The 19,826-nt window shown below is 42.4% G+C and overlaps 1 protein-coding gene across 5 annotated transcripts; it reads right to left on the minus strand.

The window, feature by feature from the left end:
- Nucleotides 1-409: 409 nt before the first annotated feature.
- Nucleotides 410-19,762, minus strand: kif17 (kinesin family member 17). 5 transcript variants are annotated; one of them, XM_052077110.1, is made up of 14 exons: nucleotides 19,344-19,762; nucleotides 17,497-17,736; nucleotides 16,715-16,861; nucleotides 14,308-14,409; nucleotides 13,858-14,047; nucleotides 12,691-13,146; nucleotides 11,623-11,693; nucleotides 11,362-11,527; nucleotides 9,897-9,949; nucleotides 9,704-9,825; nucleotides 2,154-2,382; nucleotides 1,039-1,311; nucleotides 917-961; nucleotides 410-832 (listed from the first exon to the last, which is right to left on the minus strand). In XM_052077110.1, exons 2-14 carry the CDS (start codon nucleotides 17,725-17,727, stop codon nucleotides 656-658), a joined length of 2,262 nt encoding a protein of 753 aa, XP_051933070.1. In that variant the 5' UTR covers nucleotides 17,728-17,736; nucleotides 19,344-19,762; the 3' UTR covers nucleotides 410-655. The 5 variants fall into 5 exon arrangements, 4 of the variants coding, with proteins under 4 accessions (XP_051933070.1, XP_051933069.1, XP_051933071.1 ...); XM_052077109.1 differs by having other exon boundaries at nucleotides 411-835; XM_052077111.1 differs by having other exon boundaries at nucleotides 808-850.
- Between the last annotated feature and the right edge of the window lie 64 nt (nucleotides 19,763-19,826).

Below are 19,826 nucleotides of genomic sequence, written 5' to 3' on the forward strand. Positions count from 1 at the left end.
AGTAACCAATTTCAGGGAAATGTAAAATGAGTAAATATTCAAGTGTTTTTTGGATTATAGTTTGCCATTCAAACTATTAATAGAGATTGTTCTAATAAATGTTTTAACTCTTTCATCCCACAAGACGTACATGTACGTCTTTCTAAAATTAGGCCCCGCCGACCAAGGACGTACTTGTACGTCTAGGTCTTTTTTTTTGCGTCATAGAGAGGAGGAGGGTTTTGATGCAATCTGAATGAGAATAAGCTTTTTGCATTGTAAATCATGTAAAAAAGCGACCAGTAGGTGACAGTGGTGCCTCAAGTGCTTGAAATGCATGCTTTTATATAAAGCTCTTTTTCACTTTTTTTTTTAATCGCCATTTTCATGAAACTTAGCCATTTTGCAATGCCGATTGCTGAAGAACGGAAAAAGAAACTAAAAGTTTTTCTTCTGAAAGAAGAGAGTCCAAACCTTATTTTGGTAGGCTCCATGTTTATATAGCATTAGAACCAAATATTCTGTGGGCCTCGCAAGATCATCAAAATCCAGTAAAACACTGGGATTGAGGGGGGTTGCTCCAGTGAAAATGGCTGGGATTGAATGAGTTATGGATTTGCTAATTGGTCAAAGCTTTTCACTACTCATGGCTAGCAACTCTCGTATTAGCGGGACATTACCGTGTCCTATCAAAAGTACGACAGTGTCCTAAAAAAAAAAAAAAAACCTCACCGTGACCCATGGCTGTTTCACCCCCACGCAACTGGTTGGCCCTCTTGCATCTGAAGTAAGCGTTGGCAATGTTTTCACTGTCGCTTCGGTCCAGCAGCTCTTTGTAACGGTCCTCCTCAACCTGCTAGGGAACACGCGGCTGAAACGGGGAGGGGTGGGGGACAAATGGCAAACTCATGAGGATGAAGCCATGCCAAAAACCTACCACGATGTCTTTGGCATCGGCTGCCAGGCCTCTGGGCGGGGAGAGCTTGGAAGCTAAGTGAGGAAGACACCAGGAACATGTTCAAATTGGCATTTAGTACCGCTGTAAAAAAAGGCTATAACATGGAAAGTCCCACCCGAGGGCAGCGTGGTTCTCTGGATCGTCACGTCGGGAATCCTCCAGGCAGTGCTCTCCTCGTCCCATGCGGCCTCTCTCTTCAGGCGCTCCAGGCTGCTGTAGTTGCAGTCCCGGCGAACGAGTGGCGCCATGCGCTCAAGCAGACCGTGAAGCAGCTGGCCCTCGCGTTCCAGGCGACGAATGGTCACGAGATAATCATTCCGCTCCTCTTCAAACTCTGCCTGCAGGTCACGAATCTCTAATTTGGCTGCTTTCAGCTGCCGGTGGAGAAGATGGTCTTTTCATCTTGCCATGGGATACAACTCAAGTACATAGGTCATAGTATTCAGAACCAACACAAGATAATCACGCTAAATTTTAATTGACATTAACGTAGTTGTGTTTTGAACATCTTTGATTTTAAAAGGGAAGTCAACTCAAAACTTTTATTTACAAGATGTTCCATGTACCCCCTTAGTGTAAATACAGAATTCTGATTCACATTGTCTTGGTGGAATATGAATTAAGCAGTAAAATCCACCCGTTTTATTCCTCTCAGAGGTTGGCCATATTGCCACTTTATGTCGACGAAAAATGGCATCAGTGTTTCAGTGTCAGGGAACAACCATTCCTGGCTCACTTGTTTTCTCAGTTTCGTCATGTGACATTGGGCACTGAAAATGACCCAAAACACATGACTCAACTCAACTCAACTCAACTGTATTTATAGAGCACTTTCAAAAAGACATCGCTGCATACAAAGCTGTACATGGAGCAATTTAACATATACAATAAACAGTAAAACAAATCGGTAATAAAGACGGTAGAAAGCGCCAAACAGTAAAACCAAGAACAAAGTCATGCTGAGTCGAATGCCAAAGAATACAAGTGAGTTTTGAGGAGGCTTTTGAAGATGGGCAGCGACCTACGCAACAAATGATTTCATCAAGGTCTGAGGCTGGCCAAGTTAATCACTAGACCTGAACCCAATCGAGTATGCATTTCACCTCCCGAAGAGGAGACTGAAGGGAGAAACCCCCACAAACAAACAGGAACTGTCACAAATTGCATTTGTAATGTTTTGGCGACGGTGCACGCATGTGATGGCACTGTGACCGACCTTTCCCTGGACCTTAGACAGCATCTGGCCTTTGGCGTGGACCTCCTCCTGAATGGAGTCGTAGACACTGAACAGCACGTTGTCGCTCTCCTCGCTGTTGTCCGACAAAGCTTGAACGAGCTGAGCTTTCCTCTGATCGGCCACCTTCCTCCTCTGCCGCTGCCTCTGCTGGAATTCTTTGTTGCGGGCTTGCTCACCGCCGACCACCTCCTGCTCCAGCCTCTGAAGCCTGCACAAGAAACAAGGCCTCCATTTTAAGGCCCTTTTTCACCCCCACCATGTTACTGTTGCAGCCATCTCGTTACCTCTGCGTCCCGCGTCCTAGACGCATAATTTTCCCGCAGGACACACAGTTCCAAATAATGTGCGTTTTTGGGACGCAAGGACATTTCTCAGACAAAACAAAAAAACTACGGTACATCTTTTTTTCCAGCAATGATCCCAGTTTGACAATCGCCACCATTGTTGTTTTCATCTTGCGTTAAGCAATCTCGCGTGATGAGATTTCTGTTCTCGCGAGACGAGATTGCGAAATCGGCAGACGATTGCCAAGTTGTGTAACGGTAAAACAAGTGTTGTGAACAAGTGCTCCGAAAGTTTATTGCGGAGATGTCACGGAGGAAGCAGCTAAAGTTGATTCGTTTTTTGCGATAATAAGTTGACTTTGAGAAAGCCTCGCATCTTTGGAAGCAGACTAAAGAGAGGAGAATTTATGTACTCAAAGACTGAACCACAGGATGAAGTAAGAACCTATTTCTCAGCAAATCTTGTATGCTTGAATTATTAAAATTTTTGCAGCATTTGTTTATAAGGATAAACCTATTATCAATATATACTGTTGTTGTTCGTGATATTATCATATGCAATTGAATAAGTAGACCATTTCAGATTAAGAAATTTGGGACTCTTGAAATGCATAATGGATCTCATACTTTTCTGATCAGCGAGTGCCTGGGACTCGCTCATCCCAGATCTTACTGCTGTTGTATACAAACGATATGAATGAGAAGGGCAAAGTCCATCCAGCAAAATAACATGCCTATATACACACACATATACACACAACACACACACACACACATTTTTTTATATATATATATAAAAATTTTGGGGGGGGCTAAAAATGCCTGACTACAGGCATTTTTGCCTGACTACAGGCATTTTTAGCCAAAAAAAAAAACAAAAACGACTATGTATAGCAAGGTGTTTTTAACCAAAAAAATCGACCATTTATAGTCAGGCATTTTTAGTGCCAAAAAACAACCATGTATAGTAAGGCGTTTTTAGCTGAAAAAAATCGACCATGTATAGTCAGGCATTTTTAACCAAAATAACCACCATGTTTCGTAAGGCGTTTTTAGTCTCAAAAAACAACCATGTACACATAGTCAGGCGTTTTTAGCCAAAAATAAACAACCATGTGCTGTATATAGTAAGTTTTTAACCCAAAAAACGGCCATGGATAGTAAGGTGTTTTTAGCCCAATACAGGTCTCGACCTTCCTCTGCGAAGCTTGCATATAGCCTTTTTTGACCAGGTATGTAAAGGCCTTTTTGGGTTGTTGCTTATGTGCCTGGTAAGACAAGGCCACTGTGGTCCACTGCTTAGGGTGTCAACTTAACAATGGGAAGATGCAGGGTTCAAATCCAGGTCTAGCTAGGCCTTTGTCTGCAGAGTTTGCATGTGTAGTCAGGCTTTTTCTCATTACCATGTGTAAGGTGTTTTTTGTTTTTTTTTGCCGAAAAAAAAAACCCATTTATAGTAAGGCATTTTTAGCCGGAAAAACAACAATGTATAGTAAGGCATTTTTAACTGAAATAACAATCATGTATAGGAAGGCTTTTTAACCCCAAAAAATGACCAGTTTGTATAACAAGCTTGACCAGGTATGTGAAGGCCTTTGGGTTGTGACTTATGTATGCAGTGGCACTGTTGTCCACTGGTTAGGGCGTCAGCTTATCACTGGGAAGATGCAAGGTTCGAATCCAGGTCTAGGCCTTCATCTGCAGAGTTTGCATGTGGAGTAAGGTTTTTTTTCATGGCCACGTGTAAGGCGTTTTTTTTATTTTTTGCTGAAAAAACGACGTGTATAGGAAGGTGTTTTTTTAACCGAAACCCCCCCCAGCAATTTATAGTCAATCATTTTTAACCAAAATAACAACCATGTATAGAAAGGCGTTTTTCACCCCAAAAAATCGACCATGTATAGCAGGGGTGTCCAAAGTCGGTCCTCAAGGGCCGCTGTCCTGCCTGTTTTCCAGCTCTCCCAGGAGCGACACACCTGATTCAAATAATCAGGATCATTCTAATGCTACTTCAGAGCTGGCTGATGAGCTGATCACCTGAATCAGGTGTATTGCAGCAGAGAGAGATGGAAAACAGGCAGGACGGTGGCCCTCCAGGCCAAGAGCTGGACATGCCTGATGTAGAGTAAGGTGTTTTTAGCCAAAAAGACGACCATGTACAGTCAGGCGTTTTTAGCGAAAAAAACAACGATATATAGTAAAGCGTTTTTAGCCGAAAAATCGACCATGTATTGTTTTGAAACACTTCTGATACTCAATTTGAATGAATATCAAGTTTTATAAAGGATCGTCGGAGATAGGCACTCAGAAATAACGACAAGACACTTCTGGCTACCAACAATAGGCACTTTATTGGTCCCACACAGAAATGATAACACAGTTCAAACAAGTTGTATGAAGCTAAAGAACTCTTACCGTGTGCCAGTAGGGTGGAGAGCCAACACCCTCAGCAGAGTGAGCTTCAATACGAGCTAGGCGTTCGTACGTAAACCCGTAGCCGACTCTGCTGAAGTAGCATCGCTCCCATCCTTTTATCCTCTAAAGTGTGTGCATCGGGAGGGGTGAGTGGCCATTCTCATCCCTTCCTACGCCACACTGTTTGTTGTGTAACCAAGTGGCACGGACTTGTAATTATTTACTTGCAATTATTCCAAAGCAGGTTCAAGAGTTTATCTCACTTGTGATCATTTAAAAGCATTCCAAAGGGTTTATCTTATTTGTAATCATTTACTTGTAATTATTCCAAAGCAGGTTCAAGCCAAAGGGTTTATCTCACTTGCAATCATTCCAAAGCAGGTTCAAGAGTTTACCTCTGAGAAGATATACATTGGTTAAAGGAAACATCACAAAATATCTTAATATACCATGTATAGTAGAGCGTTTTTGGCAAACCCGACCATTTATAGTAAGGCATTTTTGACCAAAAAAACGACCATGTAGAGTAAGGTGAGGTAGAGTAAGGGTTTTAGCCCCAAAAAAAGGCTAAAAACGCCTTGCTATATATGGTCTGGTTTATTTGCTAAAAATGCCCTACTATACATGGTCTGTTTTTTGGTTAAAAACGCCTTACTATACATGGTCATTTTGGGGGGGTTTAAAAACGCCTTACTATACATGGTCATTATTCTGGTTAAAAATGCCTTACTCTCTCTCTCTCTCTCTCTCTCTATATATATATATATATATATATATATATCCTGTCTCCTTATTTGAAATCAACGGTCTCAAACTTGGGCCTTAAACTGGACAGTGATTTCAAACTCGATCGGCAAATTGGTGCCGTTGTTAAATCCAGCTTCTTTCACCTTTGACAGCTGGCCAAAATAAAACCTTTCCTCTCACATGAACACTTTGAGACAGTAATCCATGCCTTTGTCACATCCGGGCTCGATTACTGTAATGCCCTGTACTTTGGAGTCAGCCAGTCCTCCATTAAGTGCCTTCAGCTGGTCCAGAATGCCGCTGCTCGCCTCTTGACTGGTACTCGTAAGAGGGAGCATATAACTCCTACTCTGGCATCCCTTTATTGGCTCCCCATTCATTTTAGAGTTATTTTCAAGATCCTCCTCTTTGTTTTCAAATCTCTAAATAATCTCGCGCCACCTTACCTCTCTGAGCTCATCCGCCCCTACACACCTGCCCGGCGCCTCAGGTCTGTGGACCAGTCTTTGTTAGAAGTACCAAGAACTAAACTGAGGCTCAGAGGGGATCGAGCCTTTTCTGTTGCTGGTCCCTCTCTCTGGAATGACCTCCCACTGAACATTCGGCAAGCCTCCTCGCTGCCCATCTTTAAAGCCCTCCTCAAAACCCACTTGTATTCTTTGGCGTTCGACTCAGCATGATTTTACTGCTTGGTGCTTTCTACCACCTTTATTACCATTTCGTCTTACTGTTTATTGTGTATGTTAAATCGCTCCATGTACAGCACTTTGTATGCAGCGATGGCTGTTTGAAAGTGCTCTATAAATACTGTTGACTTGACTTATATATATATATATATATATATATATATATATATATATATATATATATATATATATATATATATATATATAGATATATATATATATATATAGATATATATATATATATATATAGATATATATACAGGTATATATATATATATGGACGTTTTTGGGGGGGTTAAAAACGCTTTACTATACGTGGTCGTTATTTCGGTTGAAAATTTCTTACTATACATGGTTGGGGTTTTTTTCGGCTAAAAACACCTTATTATCTCTAAATGGTTGTGTTTTGGTGGCTGAAAACACTTTACTATACATGGTCGTTATTTCGGTTAAAAATGCCTTCCTATGCATGGTTGTTTTTTTTCGGCTAAAAGTGCCCTGCTATACATGGTGGATTTTTCGGTTAAAAACGCCTTACTATACATGGTCATTTTTGGGGGGTTTAAAACGCCTTACTATACATGGTCGTTATTTTGCTTAAAAATGCCTTACTATACATGGTTGTTTTTTTTTTGGTGGAAAACGCCTTACTGTACATGGTCGTTTTTGGGGGTTTAAAAACGCCTTACTATACATGGTCGTTATTTCGGTTAAAAATTCCTTACAATACATGGTGTTTTTTTCGGCTAAAAACGCCTTGCTATCCATGTTCGGGTTTTATTTGCTAAAAATGCCTTACTATACATGGTCGTTATTTCGGTTAAAAATCCCTTACAATACATGGTGTTTTTTTCGGCTAAAAACGCCTTGCTATCCATGGTCGGGTTTTATTTGCTAAAAACGCCTTACTATACATGGTCGTTTTTGGGGGGGTTAAAAACACCGAACTATATTAGGGATGTGAATCTCAGCACTGAGGACGATTCGATACACATCACGATCCACTGCCAGCGATGCGATACTTAAACGATACATGGAATTTTCTGGCGATACGATGCGATACGTTTCACCGTCGTCACGATTCGATACGATTCGATACACATTAAGTTCAAATCAATGCGATCCGATACGATACAATGCAATTTGTTGCGATATTGTGCAATTAAACATGATGCAAATAAGCAAAGAAAAAAAGCTTTTAAAAAGATGGAATTCAGTATGGTATTACAAAAAGGATGCCACTTTATTCCTTATAAAGAGTAGAACTTGTAAAACAACTTATTTAAGCCCTTTCACAATTGGGTTTTGTGCAAAGAAAATGTAAACAATTTGGCACCTGAGACTCACAGCTGTTGCTATAGTGTAAACACAAACAGACTATTCTCACTGAGTGTCTTATATGAAATATAATAATAATATATATATGTATATAAATCTATAGCGCAAGATGTCCACCCATCCACTGTAAGTGCAACTCTTTGCGCACTGTTCAGCGACACAGTAATCTCACTTCTCACTTTGTTGTACACATCGGGAATATGTTTGTAAGTGAACACAGACCTGTCTGGTATTTTATACCTGGGTTCCAAAACGTGCACGAGCTGTCTGAAACCCTTGTTGTCCACCACGCTAAGGCTGGAGGTCTTTGCATATGAAATAAGCAGTGGCCTTAGTTATAGCCATTGCGCGGTCACAGTGAGTAGCAAGGGGACTCCCAAAATAAGAGGCAATTTTTTTCTGATCCTGACCTGGTTTACCAAGAGTTTCTCCGGTGTCCGACGAGGAACTGGGCGGGGAAGCGGGAGGGTAACTTGTCGGTGATCTGGTGCCATCGGTTTAAGTGGGTCTGCATATTTGTGGTGCTGCCGTTGTATGGCTTCTTAGTGCGACATTCCTTGCAAATTACGGAGGTTTTATGAAGCTTTCCGTCTTTCTTTTTGAAGCCGTAGTATTTCCAAACATAAGATTTGAATGTTGCGGCTGCATTAAATATAGTAGTTTCCTTGCTGCTGCGTGCGCTAACTTCCATAATGTTTCGCTAGTTGTGTACTGGACTGTATGTGACGCACGGCTACCGTCCGTATTCAACACAAAACGCAAAGCAATGAAGGTGCATTCATTGCACCTAGGAAAGGGCAGATATGTGACGTTTAACATGAATAAAACGGCGCTTGAATCGGATTTTACCGATACCCATCAATGCATCGTGATGAATCGCGATTTCACCCGTCAATCGCGTCGTACCCAGTGAATGAGCCGATGCACTCGGATCGCGCACGTGCGCATCGATGTATCGATTAATATCGATTATTTTCCACACCCTTATACTATATATGGTCATTTTTGGGGGGTTTAAAAACACCTTACTATACATGGCCGTTATTTCGGTTAAAAACGCCTTACTATACATGGTCGTTATTCTGGTTAAAAATGCCTTCCTATACATGGTCGTTATTTCGGTTCAAAATTCCTTACTATACATGGCTGGTTTTTTTTTCGGCTAAAATGCCATGCTATACATGGTCGGGTTTTATTTGCTAAAAACGCTCGACTATACATGGTCGTTTTTTTTTTTTGTGGAAAACGCCTTAACTTTAGCAAGCATCATGGAACTTGACATGCTTGATTAACTTTCGTGGGCCACATAATATGATGTGGTGGGCCAGATCTGGTCCCCGGGCCTTGACACCTGTGCTATACATGTTCGTTATTTCAGTTAAAAATGCTTGACTTTAAATGGTCGGGGGGGGGGGGGGTTTGACTAGAGACGCCTTACTATCTAAACATGGTTGGGTTATTTTTCATCTAAAAACACCTTACTATATACACATGGTCTTTTTTTTCGGCTAAAAACGCCTTCCAATCGTGGTCGTTTTTGGGGGCTAATAATGCCTTCCTGTACATGCATGAGGAAAACATATGCAATAAAAACATTTGCACATATGCAAACTTGGCAGACAAACGTCAAGACCTGGATTCGAACCCTGCATCTTCCCACTGTTAAGCTGACAGGCTAACCAGTGGACCACGGTGGCACTGCATTACCAGGAACATAAGTAACAACCCTAAAAGACGATTGTCAAAATGTGACCAGTCCCCAAAAGTCCGCTGGGATATGCTCTGTCATATGGTTGACCCGAATAAGGAAAAGTGTGATAGAAAATGGATGGCTGGAATACGGGATGTGTAAAATTAGATCGGAAGTCGTGAAATGTGGTTTGGGGAATCGTCCGTGAGATATTTGCAATGTACTCAAGCTGGTATTAGTGCTGAAGGTAAGAAGACTCTCCCTCTTGAGGAAAGAAATTTCATCTGTGCTCCATGTTGCACATGTCGGACATTTGACAATAAAGTTGACATGAACATGAACATGAAGACATGGCAGCAGGTCACCAACCTCTCCAAGGCTTCTTTTTGCTCCACATCCCCTGCTGTACCGACACCAGGCGACTCTTCTGGGACTCCATCTGGACTTTTTGGGATCCGATCAGCAGCATGTGGCACAATGGACTGGCTCAGCTGCACGGCAATGAATGCAGAATTTGGCCTTACATGTTTCGTGGACGGTGGCTCTCATCCAGTGTGTGCACCTCATTTGCGTTGCTCGGGAACGTTTCCTCTGTTGTGACACTGCTGGAGCTCGCTTGTGTTAGGAGACGAAGCAACGAAAAGATAATACAGTTAAACTTTGCTGATTCTTTTTTTTTTTTTTTTTTGATAAACCAATGAAACCATCCTCGGCTTTAAAAAAACGACGTGTGGATGTGCTCTTTATGGAATATTTAAACATGCCAATAGATGGCGCCAAAGCCCTTGAAATGATGTGTTTACCATGATAGTTTGTGCTCGGGCTGAATATTTATCCAGTCAACATTGCAACATAGTAGAAAATAAATTTCAAATTGCAATGGCTGAAATTGGGGGGGGGGGGACATTGCTTCATTTCTGTCAGCCGGTGGCTTTATGTTTGTGTACAGGTATTTACTCATATTTCATTTCTTCATTTGTAATGTCGAGATATGGTATGTTCAGTGCTCAAGCACAGTCCATGTGTTTCCATATCATTGTTTCATGAAAAATGTAACGCTGAAGTATAAAGCCTCAGATTTGTTTGCATGATTGTTGCAATCTGATTTACGTTCATGCCACACTGACAAACCACCCAATTCTGGTTTGTCAGAATTTTGTGAAGTTGGACGAACGCTTAGAAAGACTGTAATTAGTGTTTAGAATGTTTACGTCTTGAGTGCCGACTAAAATGCTATTTTCTCTTGCCGTTGCTCTCGTAACTGCAGGAACATTTGTTTTGATATTTTAAATAATTATTACTCATGGGGCGTCCCGGTAGTCGAGTAGTTAGCATGTCGACTTCACAGTGCAGCGGTACCGAGTTCAATTCCAGCTCCGGCACAGTAACAGCTGGAAAGTTGTTCCTTTTACCTGCAACCCTGTTACTGTGATTACAGTGACAAGTATTGTAAGCATAAAATAAATCATATGTTAAAAATTGTACCATGGATCTAAAATGAGCCAATCAAGCCTTAGAAAGGGTATTACCTATTATTGATTAATATGTCGTAGAATATCTGAAAAGTTTTTTTTTCAAGAATTTTGAAGCCAAAATGTCCTCATTGATTCAAAAACTGTTTTTTTATGTTCATTAATTGTTCATTTGCCTTTATTTTAGGGCCAAACACCAAAACATGTTTAAAAGATCCGATTATTGTTCATTTTAGTACAGATTAATATATTGCTTGTGTTTGTTTAAAAATATATATATACACGTGGGAGAGGACATTCAAAAAAATAATCGCATATTAAATCACAATCTTGATACGACTGGGTTTTTTTCATGACAGTATTTTTCAAAATTGTTCAGTCGTAGTTTTATGATATTTGCATTTAAAATATGAATAGAAGTAATTTTCAAATCAGTGGGGGTCAATGGGTTGGAGGGGGTTGCTATTTGTTGCAAGGCTCAGTTCCCTAAACGGTCCAACATTCCTTGCTCTCTTGATAATTCATCAGTTGCCATGGAAAGACATTCCAATTCACCATTCTTTGGGGTAGACCTCTCCCTGCTGGTTTTGATCTTCTCCAGGCCAGACAGTTTGCTGTCATAGGAGGCGCGCAGAGTAGTAATGTCCTGCTGCAGCTTGGCCTTGGACTCCCGCTCAGCGCTGAAGTCGGCCTGCAGCTTGGCCAGCCTCTCCTCGTAGTCCTGAAAGGCCAGAGCAGCAAATCAACTCGAACAGGACGACAGTGGCGGCGACGTCAAGTGATATGTGAGCATGGGAACGTTGTGCTGCGAGCTACCTTTTTAATCTTGTCCTTTTCCCTGTCGGTGGAGTTGGGGCAAACCTCTGCTTGATGCTTGGGCATCACAGCTGCAGGATATAAGAGAAGAAAAGGGGGTATTTCCTCAAACAAGTTTAACAGCCACTTGCTCTCATCTGAAATTAACAGCAAAGTGTCCACGGGCTCGCCTTGTCAACCTCATATGACCAAATAGGTGAGCCGTGACACCCTCACAGGACAAAATGGCAGCCCCCTGAGATGAATACAAACCGATGGGTTCTTATGCCTAATTCTTATTCGGCTAACACAACATTAATCAGAATATTGTGTTTGGACTAGTCGGGACACAGAACATATTGCAAAGAAAATGGTTGACTTCTGCTTTGTGAGGAAGTGGGAAAGACGACGCATGGACGGCTAGACGGATGAATAAGAAGGAAACCTGGTTGTTTTCACCAAATATATGCAATGACTTTACCTTTAAGGACTAACCACTGTCATCGTTGTAAATTCCGACATATTCCTTTTGAATTATGTACAGTGCTGTTATGTGAAGTTTCTTAATCAGAAGAAAATCTTTATTCCTCTCACAATGGAGAACTTCCCAATTTACAGCAGCAAAGTTATGAAAGCAAGAAAGTAGAAGAACAAAAAGTGAAGGAGCTGCTGTAAAGGCAGACACTGTCTTGATTCAAAAATGTGGTGCTATGGGTGTTGCCTGTGAAATTGAACTTAGCTTTCCCAAAATTGTCATTAGTCACTGTTACTTTGTGATTTAACAAGGGGGGGGGGGGGCAATTACTTTTTTGACAGGGACAGGTAATTTGGAATTTTTTTGTTGTGTGTGTGCCATAATAATTGAAATTTACATTTAAAAACTGCATTTTATTGATATTTGATATTAACCCTTTCAGGGACAGCGGTTACTACAGTGGACAGCTTATCAGGTTATCAAGTGACAGGGTGCATGAAAGGGTTAAAATGGTTTGATGAAGTGAAACATTTGTGTGTGATAAATACTATATGCAAAGAACACAGAAATCAAAATACTTGTTTCCACAGCACTTCTCTTGTAAGTCTACTCACATGGAACGGGAGCAACAGAGCCCAGCTGGCCTGAGATGAGGGCCCGCAGCTTCTTGATCTCCTCCTGGTACTCCCGCAGCAGCGCATCCTTGGGGTCTTCGTTTATGCACGGCCGGTTCTGGATGCTTTTGGCGCGGTTGGCGTAACGCAGCGTGCACAGGCTCTCCTCGTAGTTGCTGTCGGCCGGGGAGAGGCAGGCCACCATCAGGGTTCGAGTTTTGCCCCCCAGCGAGTCCTGCAGCAGCCGGGTGAGTTTGGAGTCGCGGTAGGGGACATATTTGGAGCGGCCATCCACCAGGGCTGAAATGACGTTGCCCAGGGCCGAGAGAGACAAGTTGATCTTGGTGGCCTCGCGCAAACGTTCGCCCGTTGCGCCCGTTTTGGACTGACGTTCACTCCCCGCCAGATCTACCAGATTGAGCTTCCCGACTCGGAGGTGGTCCTGGCCTGCTGCATCTATGGAAATACAACAACAACTGAGTCTCGGTGTGCTTTTTTTTTAACACAGCTAGTCCTACGGGGGGTGCTGGAGCCTATCCCAGCCATCTTCGGGCAGTAGGCGGGGGACACCCTGAACCGGTCGCCAGCCAATTGCAGGGCACACAGAGACAAACAACCATCCACGCTCACACTCAGACCTCGGGACAATTTAGAGTGTTCAATCAGCCTGCCATGTTTATGGAATGTGGACAGAAACTGGAGTACCTGGAGAAAACCCACGCAGGCCCGGGGAGAACATGCAAACTCCACACAGGGAGGCCGGAGCTGGAATCGAACCTCTGCATTCTGAAGTCACCGCGCTAACCACTGGCCCACCCAACTCATATCATACACTACATGTGGTCCATTGTGTGCCTCACTGCTCCGCAGTGAGAACAAGCACCCGCTAACTGAACGGAAGTGTGTTGAGTTTCCTTACTTTGTAATTACTTTTAATGATTGTGTTGACTGTTTTACCAGAATTAAGTACCGGTACTGTAGGTTTACTACTTTTTTGGGGGGGCTGGGGCGGGGGGGGGGGGGGGACTTGAGTACCAGCTTCTATTGCACATGCCTGTAGATTTCCTGTCAAGTTCTGGCACTGTAAGGCTCGACATAGTTCCTCATCTGTTCACCCGAAAAGGAACAAGAATCCATTTGCACAGGTTACATACGTATGGCCCTGACCTGTGCGACACATCTCCAGGTGGATGCTGAAGATTGAGTGTGAGCGAGACGAATCTTTGTTCATGAAGGTGTAGGCCACGGCGCGGTTCCGCCAGCCGCGCTCCATCATGCTCTCACACTCCGCCACGTTGTGTACCGTGTGCATGGACAGGTCCCGGGCGTACACCCCACGCTCCGGGTGCTCTTTCAGCTGGCCACAGTGAGGAAAAAAAAAACCACTCAGTCTGTCACCTTGTTCAAATCGTACGACCTTCAAGGTTGTGTAACAATCTTATCACCATGGTAACATGTACAGTGCTGTCTGCATTGTACCCTTACCAGCCAAGTCATTAGGCTCACACAATGTAAGGTGGTAGAGGTACTTAATGTTTTGGCCGGTGAGTGTTTCTTATCATTGTATTCTAGCCCAGAGACTTGCTACTGCTGCGGAGAGTAAAGGACATGACAAACCTCTAATCTCTGCTTAGTGTCACTGCCCAAGAGGTCTCTTATTTCTTCATTGTAAATCTCCAAGTAGGACGCCCTTACAAGGAACTTGGTATTTTCTGAACACTGACACACAAACACAAAAATACACACATAGGTGAGACTAAAGCTGGGCATCGAGTTTTTTCGGTCATGTATGGCTGACTAACTATTTTCAAGTTTTAAAATTATTCATACCCTTTCTCAATAACTGTATATGAATAATTCATTCATTCATCATCACGTGATATTATGTGATGGTTCACGTTAGAAGCTCCGAAGCACCATTTTGAACCAGCGTGATTCAGGAAGTCTTAAAGCTTCATGGTCGCTGTTTCATTTGACCATCACTCGGAGCCATCACACTTTCATTGCAATAGTGGGCTGATTCCAAACATTCATTCATTCATTTTCCTAACCGCTTGATCCTCACTAGGGTCGCGGGGGGTGCTGGAGCCTATCCCAGCTGTCTCCGGGCAGTAGGCGGGGGACACCCTGAACCGGTTGCCAGCCAATCGCAGGGCACACATAGACGAACAACCATCCACGCTCACACTCACACCTAGGGACAATTTAGAGTGTTCAATCAGCCTGCCATGAATGTTTTTGGAATGTGGGAGGAAACCGGAGCACCCGGAGAAAACCCACGCAGGCCCGGGGAGAACATGCAAACTCCACACAGGGAGGCCGGAGCTGGAATCGAACCCGGTACCTCTGCACTGTGAAGCCGACGTGCTAACCACTGGACTACCGGCCGCCGTATATGAATAATTAAATAAGAAATTGACCAGGGGAAAATCATTGGTCCTCCTGAGAGTGAGAGTGAGAATGAGCGTAACTTTGGGGTTATGCTTGTCCAAAAACATCAAGGATTTGCACAATTTAAGAATGAAATTATAATGAAAAACCCTGTTTCATTAAAATCATACGGTCTTCTGCTACTTATATTTTCTATAATTTAATTGAAAAATTGGCCTTGGAATGTTCAGTATGAGTGTATATTACAATATGTATTCAGACTAATAAACTTGATTGTTTTTAGCAAATAATCATTGAATTAGAATTTTATGGCTGCGACATGTTTCCAAAAAGCTGGGACATGGTCATGCTTCCCACTGTGTTAACATCACAATTTCTATAAAAATATTCAATAAACATTTGGGAAATGGACATTAATTGTTGAAGCTTTGTTGGTGGAATTCTTTTCCATTCTTGTTAGATGTACAGCTTCTGCTGTTCAACCATCCGGGGTCTCCATTGTTGTATTTTACGCTTCATAATGCACCACAAATTTTCAATGAGAGACGGGTCTGGACTGCCGGCAGGACAGTCTAGAAGTCGTGGTTTGGCATTGTCTTGATGAAATAAGCAATGTTGTCCAAGCAAAAGACATTGCTTGGATGTCAGCATAAGCTTCTCCAAAACCGGTATGTACTTTTCAGCATTAATAGTACCTTCATAGATATGTAAGATACTCAGCACTGACACCGCAACATATCATCACATATTCTGGCTTTCGAACTTTGCGTCCATAACAGTCCAGATGGTTCATTTCCTCTTTTGCACGGAGGACACAACGTCCACAATTTCCCAAAACAACTTGAAATGTAAACTCGTCAGACCACAGAACACTTTTCCACATTGCATCAGTCCATTTTAGATGAGCTTGGGGCGTCTTGGTGTTGTTGACAAATGGGTTTTGATTTGCATAGTAGAGTTTTAAGGTGCATTTCGCAATATAGCGCCAACATTTATTTATTGAGATTAGTTTTCTGAAGTGTTTCTGAGCCCATGTGGTGAAATCCTTTACACATCGGCTTTTGATGCAGCGCTGCCTGAGGGATAGAAGGTCAATGTTGGTTTTCAGCCTTGCCACTTACATGCAGGGATTTCTCCAGACTCTATGAACATTTTGATAATATTATGGAGCGGAGATGATGGAAACCCTAAATTCCTTTCAATTGTACATTGACAAACATTGCCCTTTAACTGTTTGCGTATTTTCTCGCACAGATTTTCACAAAGTGGTGAAACTCGCCCCATCTTTGCCTGTGAATGACAAGGCAAATCAGGGAAGTTCCTTTTCTACCCAATCATGGCACCCACCTGTTTCCAGTTAGCCTGTTTACCTGTAGGATATTACAAACAGGTGATGAGCATTCCTCAACTTTCTCAGTCTTTTTTATCTCCTGTCCCATCTTTTTGGGAACATGTTGCAGCCATAAAATTAATGTTGAAAACGATAGTTTATCAGTTTAAACCTTAAATATCCTGCCTTTATTGTGTATTCAATTAAATGTAGGTTGAAAAGGATTTGTAAATGAATGATCTCTCTCTCTCTCTATCTCCTATCCACTCATTGTTTTTAGTGAATGGTGTACGCCAAATCCACCTGAATGCTCTCGAAGATGTGCTCAAAGGCTCGTGGGATGACCCCCCTCTGGGCCGGGGGCTCAGTCACCCCCTGCATAGTAAAGGACTTGCCGCTTCCTGTTTGGCCATAAGCAAATATTGTGCCATTGTATCCTTCCGTGACTCCCTGTAAGATAATTATGCATTTTATATTAAAGGGGACATATTATGTTCAACTTACTTTTTAATTGCTTGTATGAAAATTGTTGGGTCTTGGGAGGGCAACCAAGTTTAGTGTTTTCTGAAACTGAAAATGTGTGATAAATTTACATGATATGCACTGCACACTGAGTTTCTACGTCAGAGATGCCCAAGTCCGGTCCCCAAGAACCCTTATCCAGCCATATTTTTGCCTCCTCCTCCAACATACCTGCTTCAAATGATCAGTTTATGAGCAAGCTTTGCAGAAGCCTAATAATGATCCTGATCATGTTAGTCAGGTGTTCTGGAGAAGAGAAACCTCTAAAATAGGCACTCTCCAAGAGCGGACCTGGGCGCCTTTGTTCGATGCACATAATTGAATCAGGAAGGCAGAAAAAGCAATGGTCGGCCAGAAGCAATGACATGGAGAGGAACCATCATGCAGAAATACTGACATGCACCATGGGTGTGACACCTTTACTATCATCTGAAAACCAAAAGGGAGAGGGACTGCACTGAGTTTTGTTGGATGTACAGATTAGCTTTAGCTGACAGAATTAACTGCTGATATGTAAGCATATGTTTAGCTTTGGTTGTTGTTATTCCTCCATAAAAGCTCACCTCTACTAATGGATAGGCGCTCTCGTTGTACATCTGTTCTGTAGTTTGATCGGTGAAGTAAGTCCCATCAAAGGTGAATTGCTTGGGGGGCTCATCAGCTGACATGGGCTTCTTGATGAAACACTGGCACCGCTGTAGGTCCATGGTCAGCACCATTTTGGAACCCAGAGCTGTCTCTCTGTCATTAAGGGGCCTGCACCGGACCACCACCTTCACAGATTCGGACCCCATCTCAGCCACCTGGAAGAATGGAAAGTCATAAACACAGAACTAAATAGGCAATGTGCGAGGAATCCGTGAGAAAACAAATAAATGTGAAGAATCTATATTAGGGTTCTAATATCGACATGATTCACGCAATACTCATCAAGAGCTTATTCACTATTGTTTTGGTTTTCTCATCTTGCACTGCTGGTCAGAGAGCACAAAAGAGAAAATATTGCACATTCTGATGGCAGGTGCCAGACTTGCATTTAACTTCAAACTATTTTCAGAAGTAGACAGGCCACTGCGGTCATTCGCATGTGGCATTAACTTGGGCATGAGCTAAAGAGACAATGTGGCAGGATTCCATGAGAAAACAAATAAATGTGAAGAATCGATATTAGGGTTCTGATATCGACATCATTCACACAATCCTAGAGTCGATACTTGGATCGATCTGCACGGTTCAATAGAGCAGGGGTCCCCAACCCCCGGGCCGCGGCCCGGTACCAGTCCGTGGGTCGTTTGGTACCGGGCCGAACAGAAAGAATTACATTACTTCCGTTTTATTCATTTCTCAATCTGAAAGATGTTTTATATCGAAAATTTACCAAATTCTCCGTTACATCCGTCAACAGAATGTCACACTTGACGCAGGTCAAGGCGCGCTTCTCTGTCACGTGATAGGTTACTGCTGAAATGAAACTCGGGAGCTAGCAAAATGAGTAAAAAACAAACGTCTTTGGAACGTTTCTTTGGGAAGCGGTAAAGGCCCAGCCAGGAGAAAAAGAAAGCTACATTTAGTTGACAATATCCGGAGTCCTACTTAAAATACGGATTTATCTCAAAGGGAGATTCCCACGCATCAAGCCCACGCTGCATCATATGCGGCAATGGTGAGTCATATGCACTTGGTATCTTATTTTGAAGGCAGGTTTAAACGTTACCGTCGCAACCAGAGAGTGTTGCGTCCAGATATTACGTTCATTTTGTCATGATTCATCTTTATTATTATGTTTCCAAAATACAACAGTTTTCATGCAGATCATATATTATTTTGTTGTATTTATCTGTCACACCTTCAAGGCCGGTCCCTGAAAATATTGTCTGACATCAAACCGGTCCGTGGGGCAAAAAATGTTGGGGACCGCTGCAATAGCGGCTTGTTGTCATTCCTGTCACAGATGATCACACTTTGTGTTCAACGAAATAGGCCCAGGTGTTACACATCGTGAGTTCGTTTGTGAGTATATTGAGCCGCGATCATCATTATTTCAGTATTAATACTTTATGTGACATTTTTATATGGTCGTGTAGCGTTAGATATTGGCTAATGTAAATTATGTGCCTCGGTTAAATAAAAGTTGGTAATCATCACAGGTAAGACATGTGTTAGCAATGCAAAAAAGCCCAAATAAGCAAACACACTTGTGCGACTGTACAGTACACTAGTCTAGGTTGCCGTTTCTAATTGCCTACACTTATACGAGGGTCGAATTATTAGACACCTTTGTCCGTGATATTCAAACACAATGTTAGAATGGCTCAAAACGCAACAGTGTGGGTTTTTTTTCCAACACATTAGGTTTACCTAATAGTGGCCAAACGGAGAACATATCGGCTGATATAAAACAAGCACTCACCAGAACGACTGGCAACTATCTTAAAAACTTTACGTGAGGCAGTTTCAAAAATTCGTCTGCTCAAGTTCAGAGAAAAATAACTCGCCTGGTAACATAAGAAAGCAGAGCACAGGCATAATTTGTTTTCCGCTTCTCGTATGTCGTTGTGAAAGCAGGTCTCATTTTGCCGTTCCCGTTCTCACTCCGCAGTGGTTTTGATGTTGCATAGCAACACTTGGCCACCTGGCACCGCGGGCGGCCATCTTACCAAAACCAGCCTGATCTGTCATGTTATTGGTCAAAAAATGTCCACGTGTATTTAACTGAGGGTTAATGACTTGGGTGTAATGAAAGTGCTGTACAAGACATACCAAAAAAACGTTTTTCCGCTACATATTTATATACTGAAGATCCAGCTTCTGGTTACGTGGTGATTTAAATCGCCATCATTCATGACTACTTTCTATAAATATACTTCTATCATTTCTGTGGTGTCTATCAAAA

This window comes from Hippocampus zosterae, chromosome 9 (assembly GCF_025434085.1).
Source record: "Hippocampus zosterae strain Florida chromosome 9, ASM2543408v3, whole genome shotgun sequence".
NCBI lineage: Eukaryota > Metazoa > Chordata > Actinopteri > Syngnathiformes > Syngnathidae > Hippocampus > Hippocampus zosterae.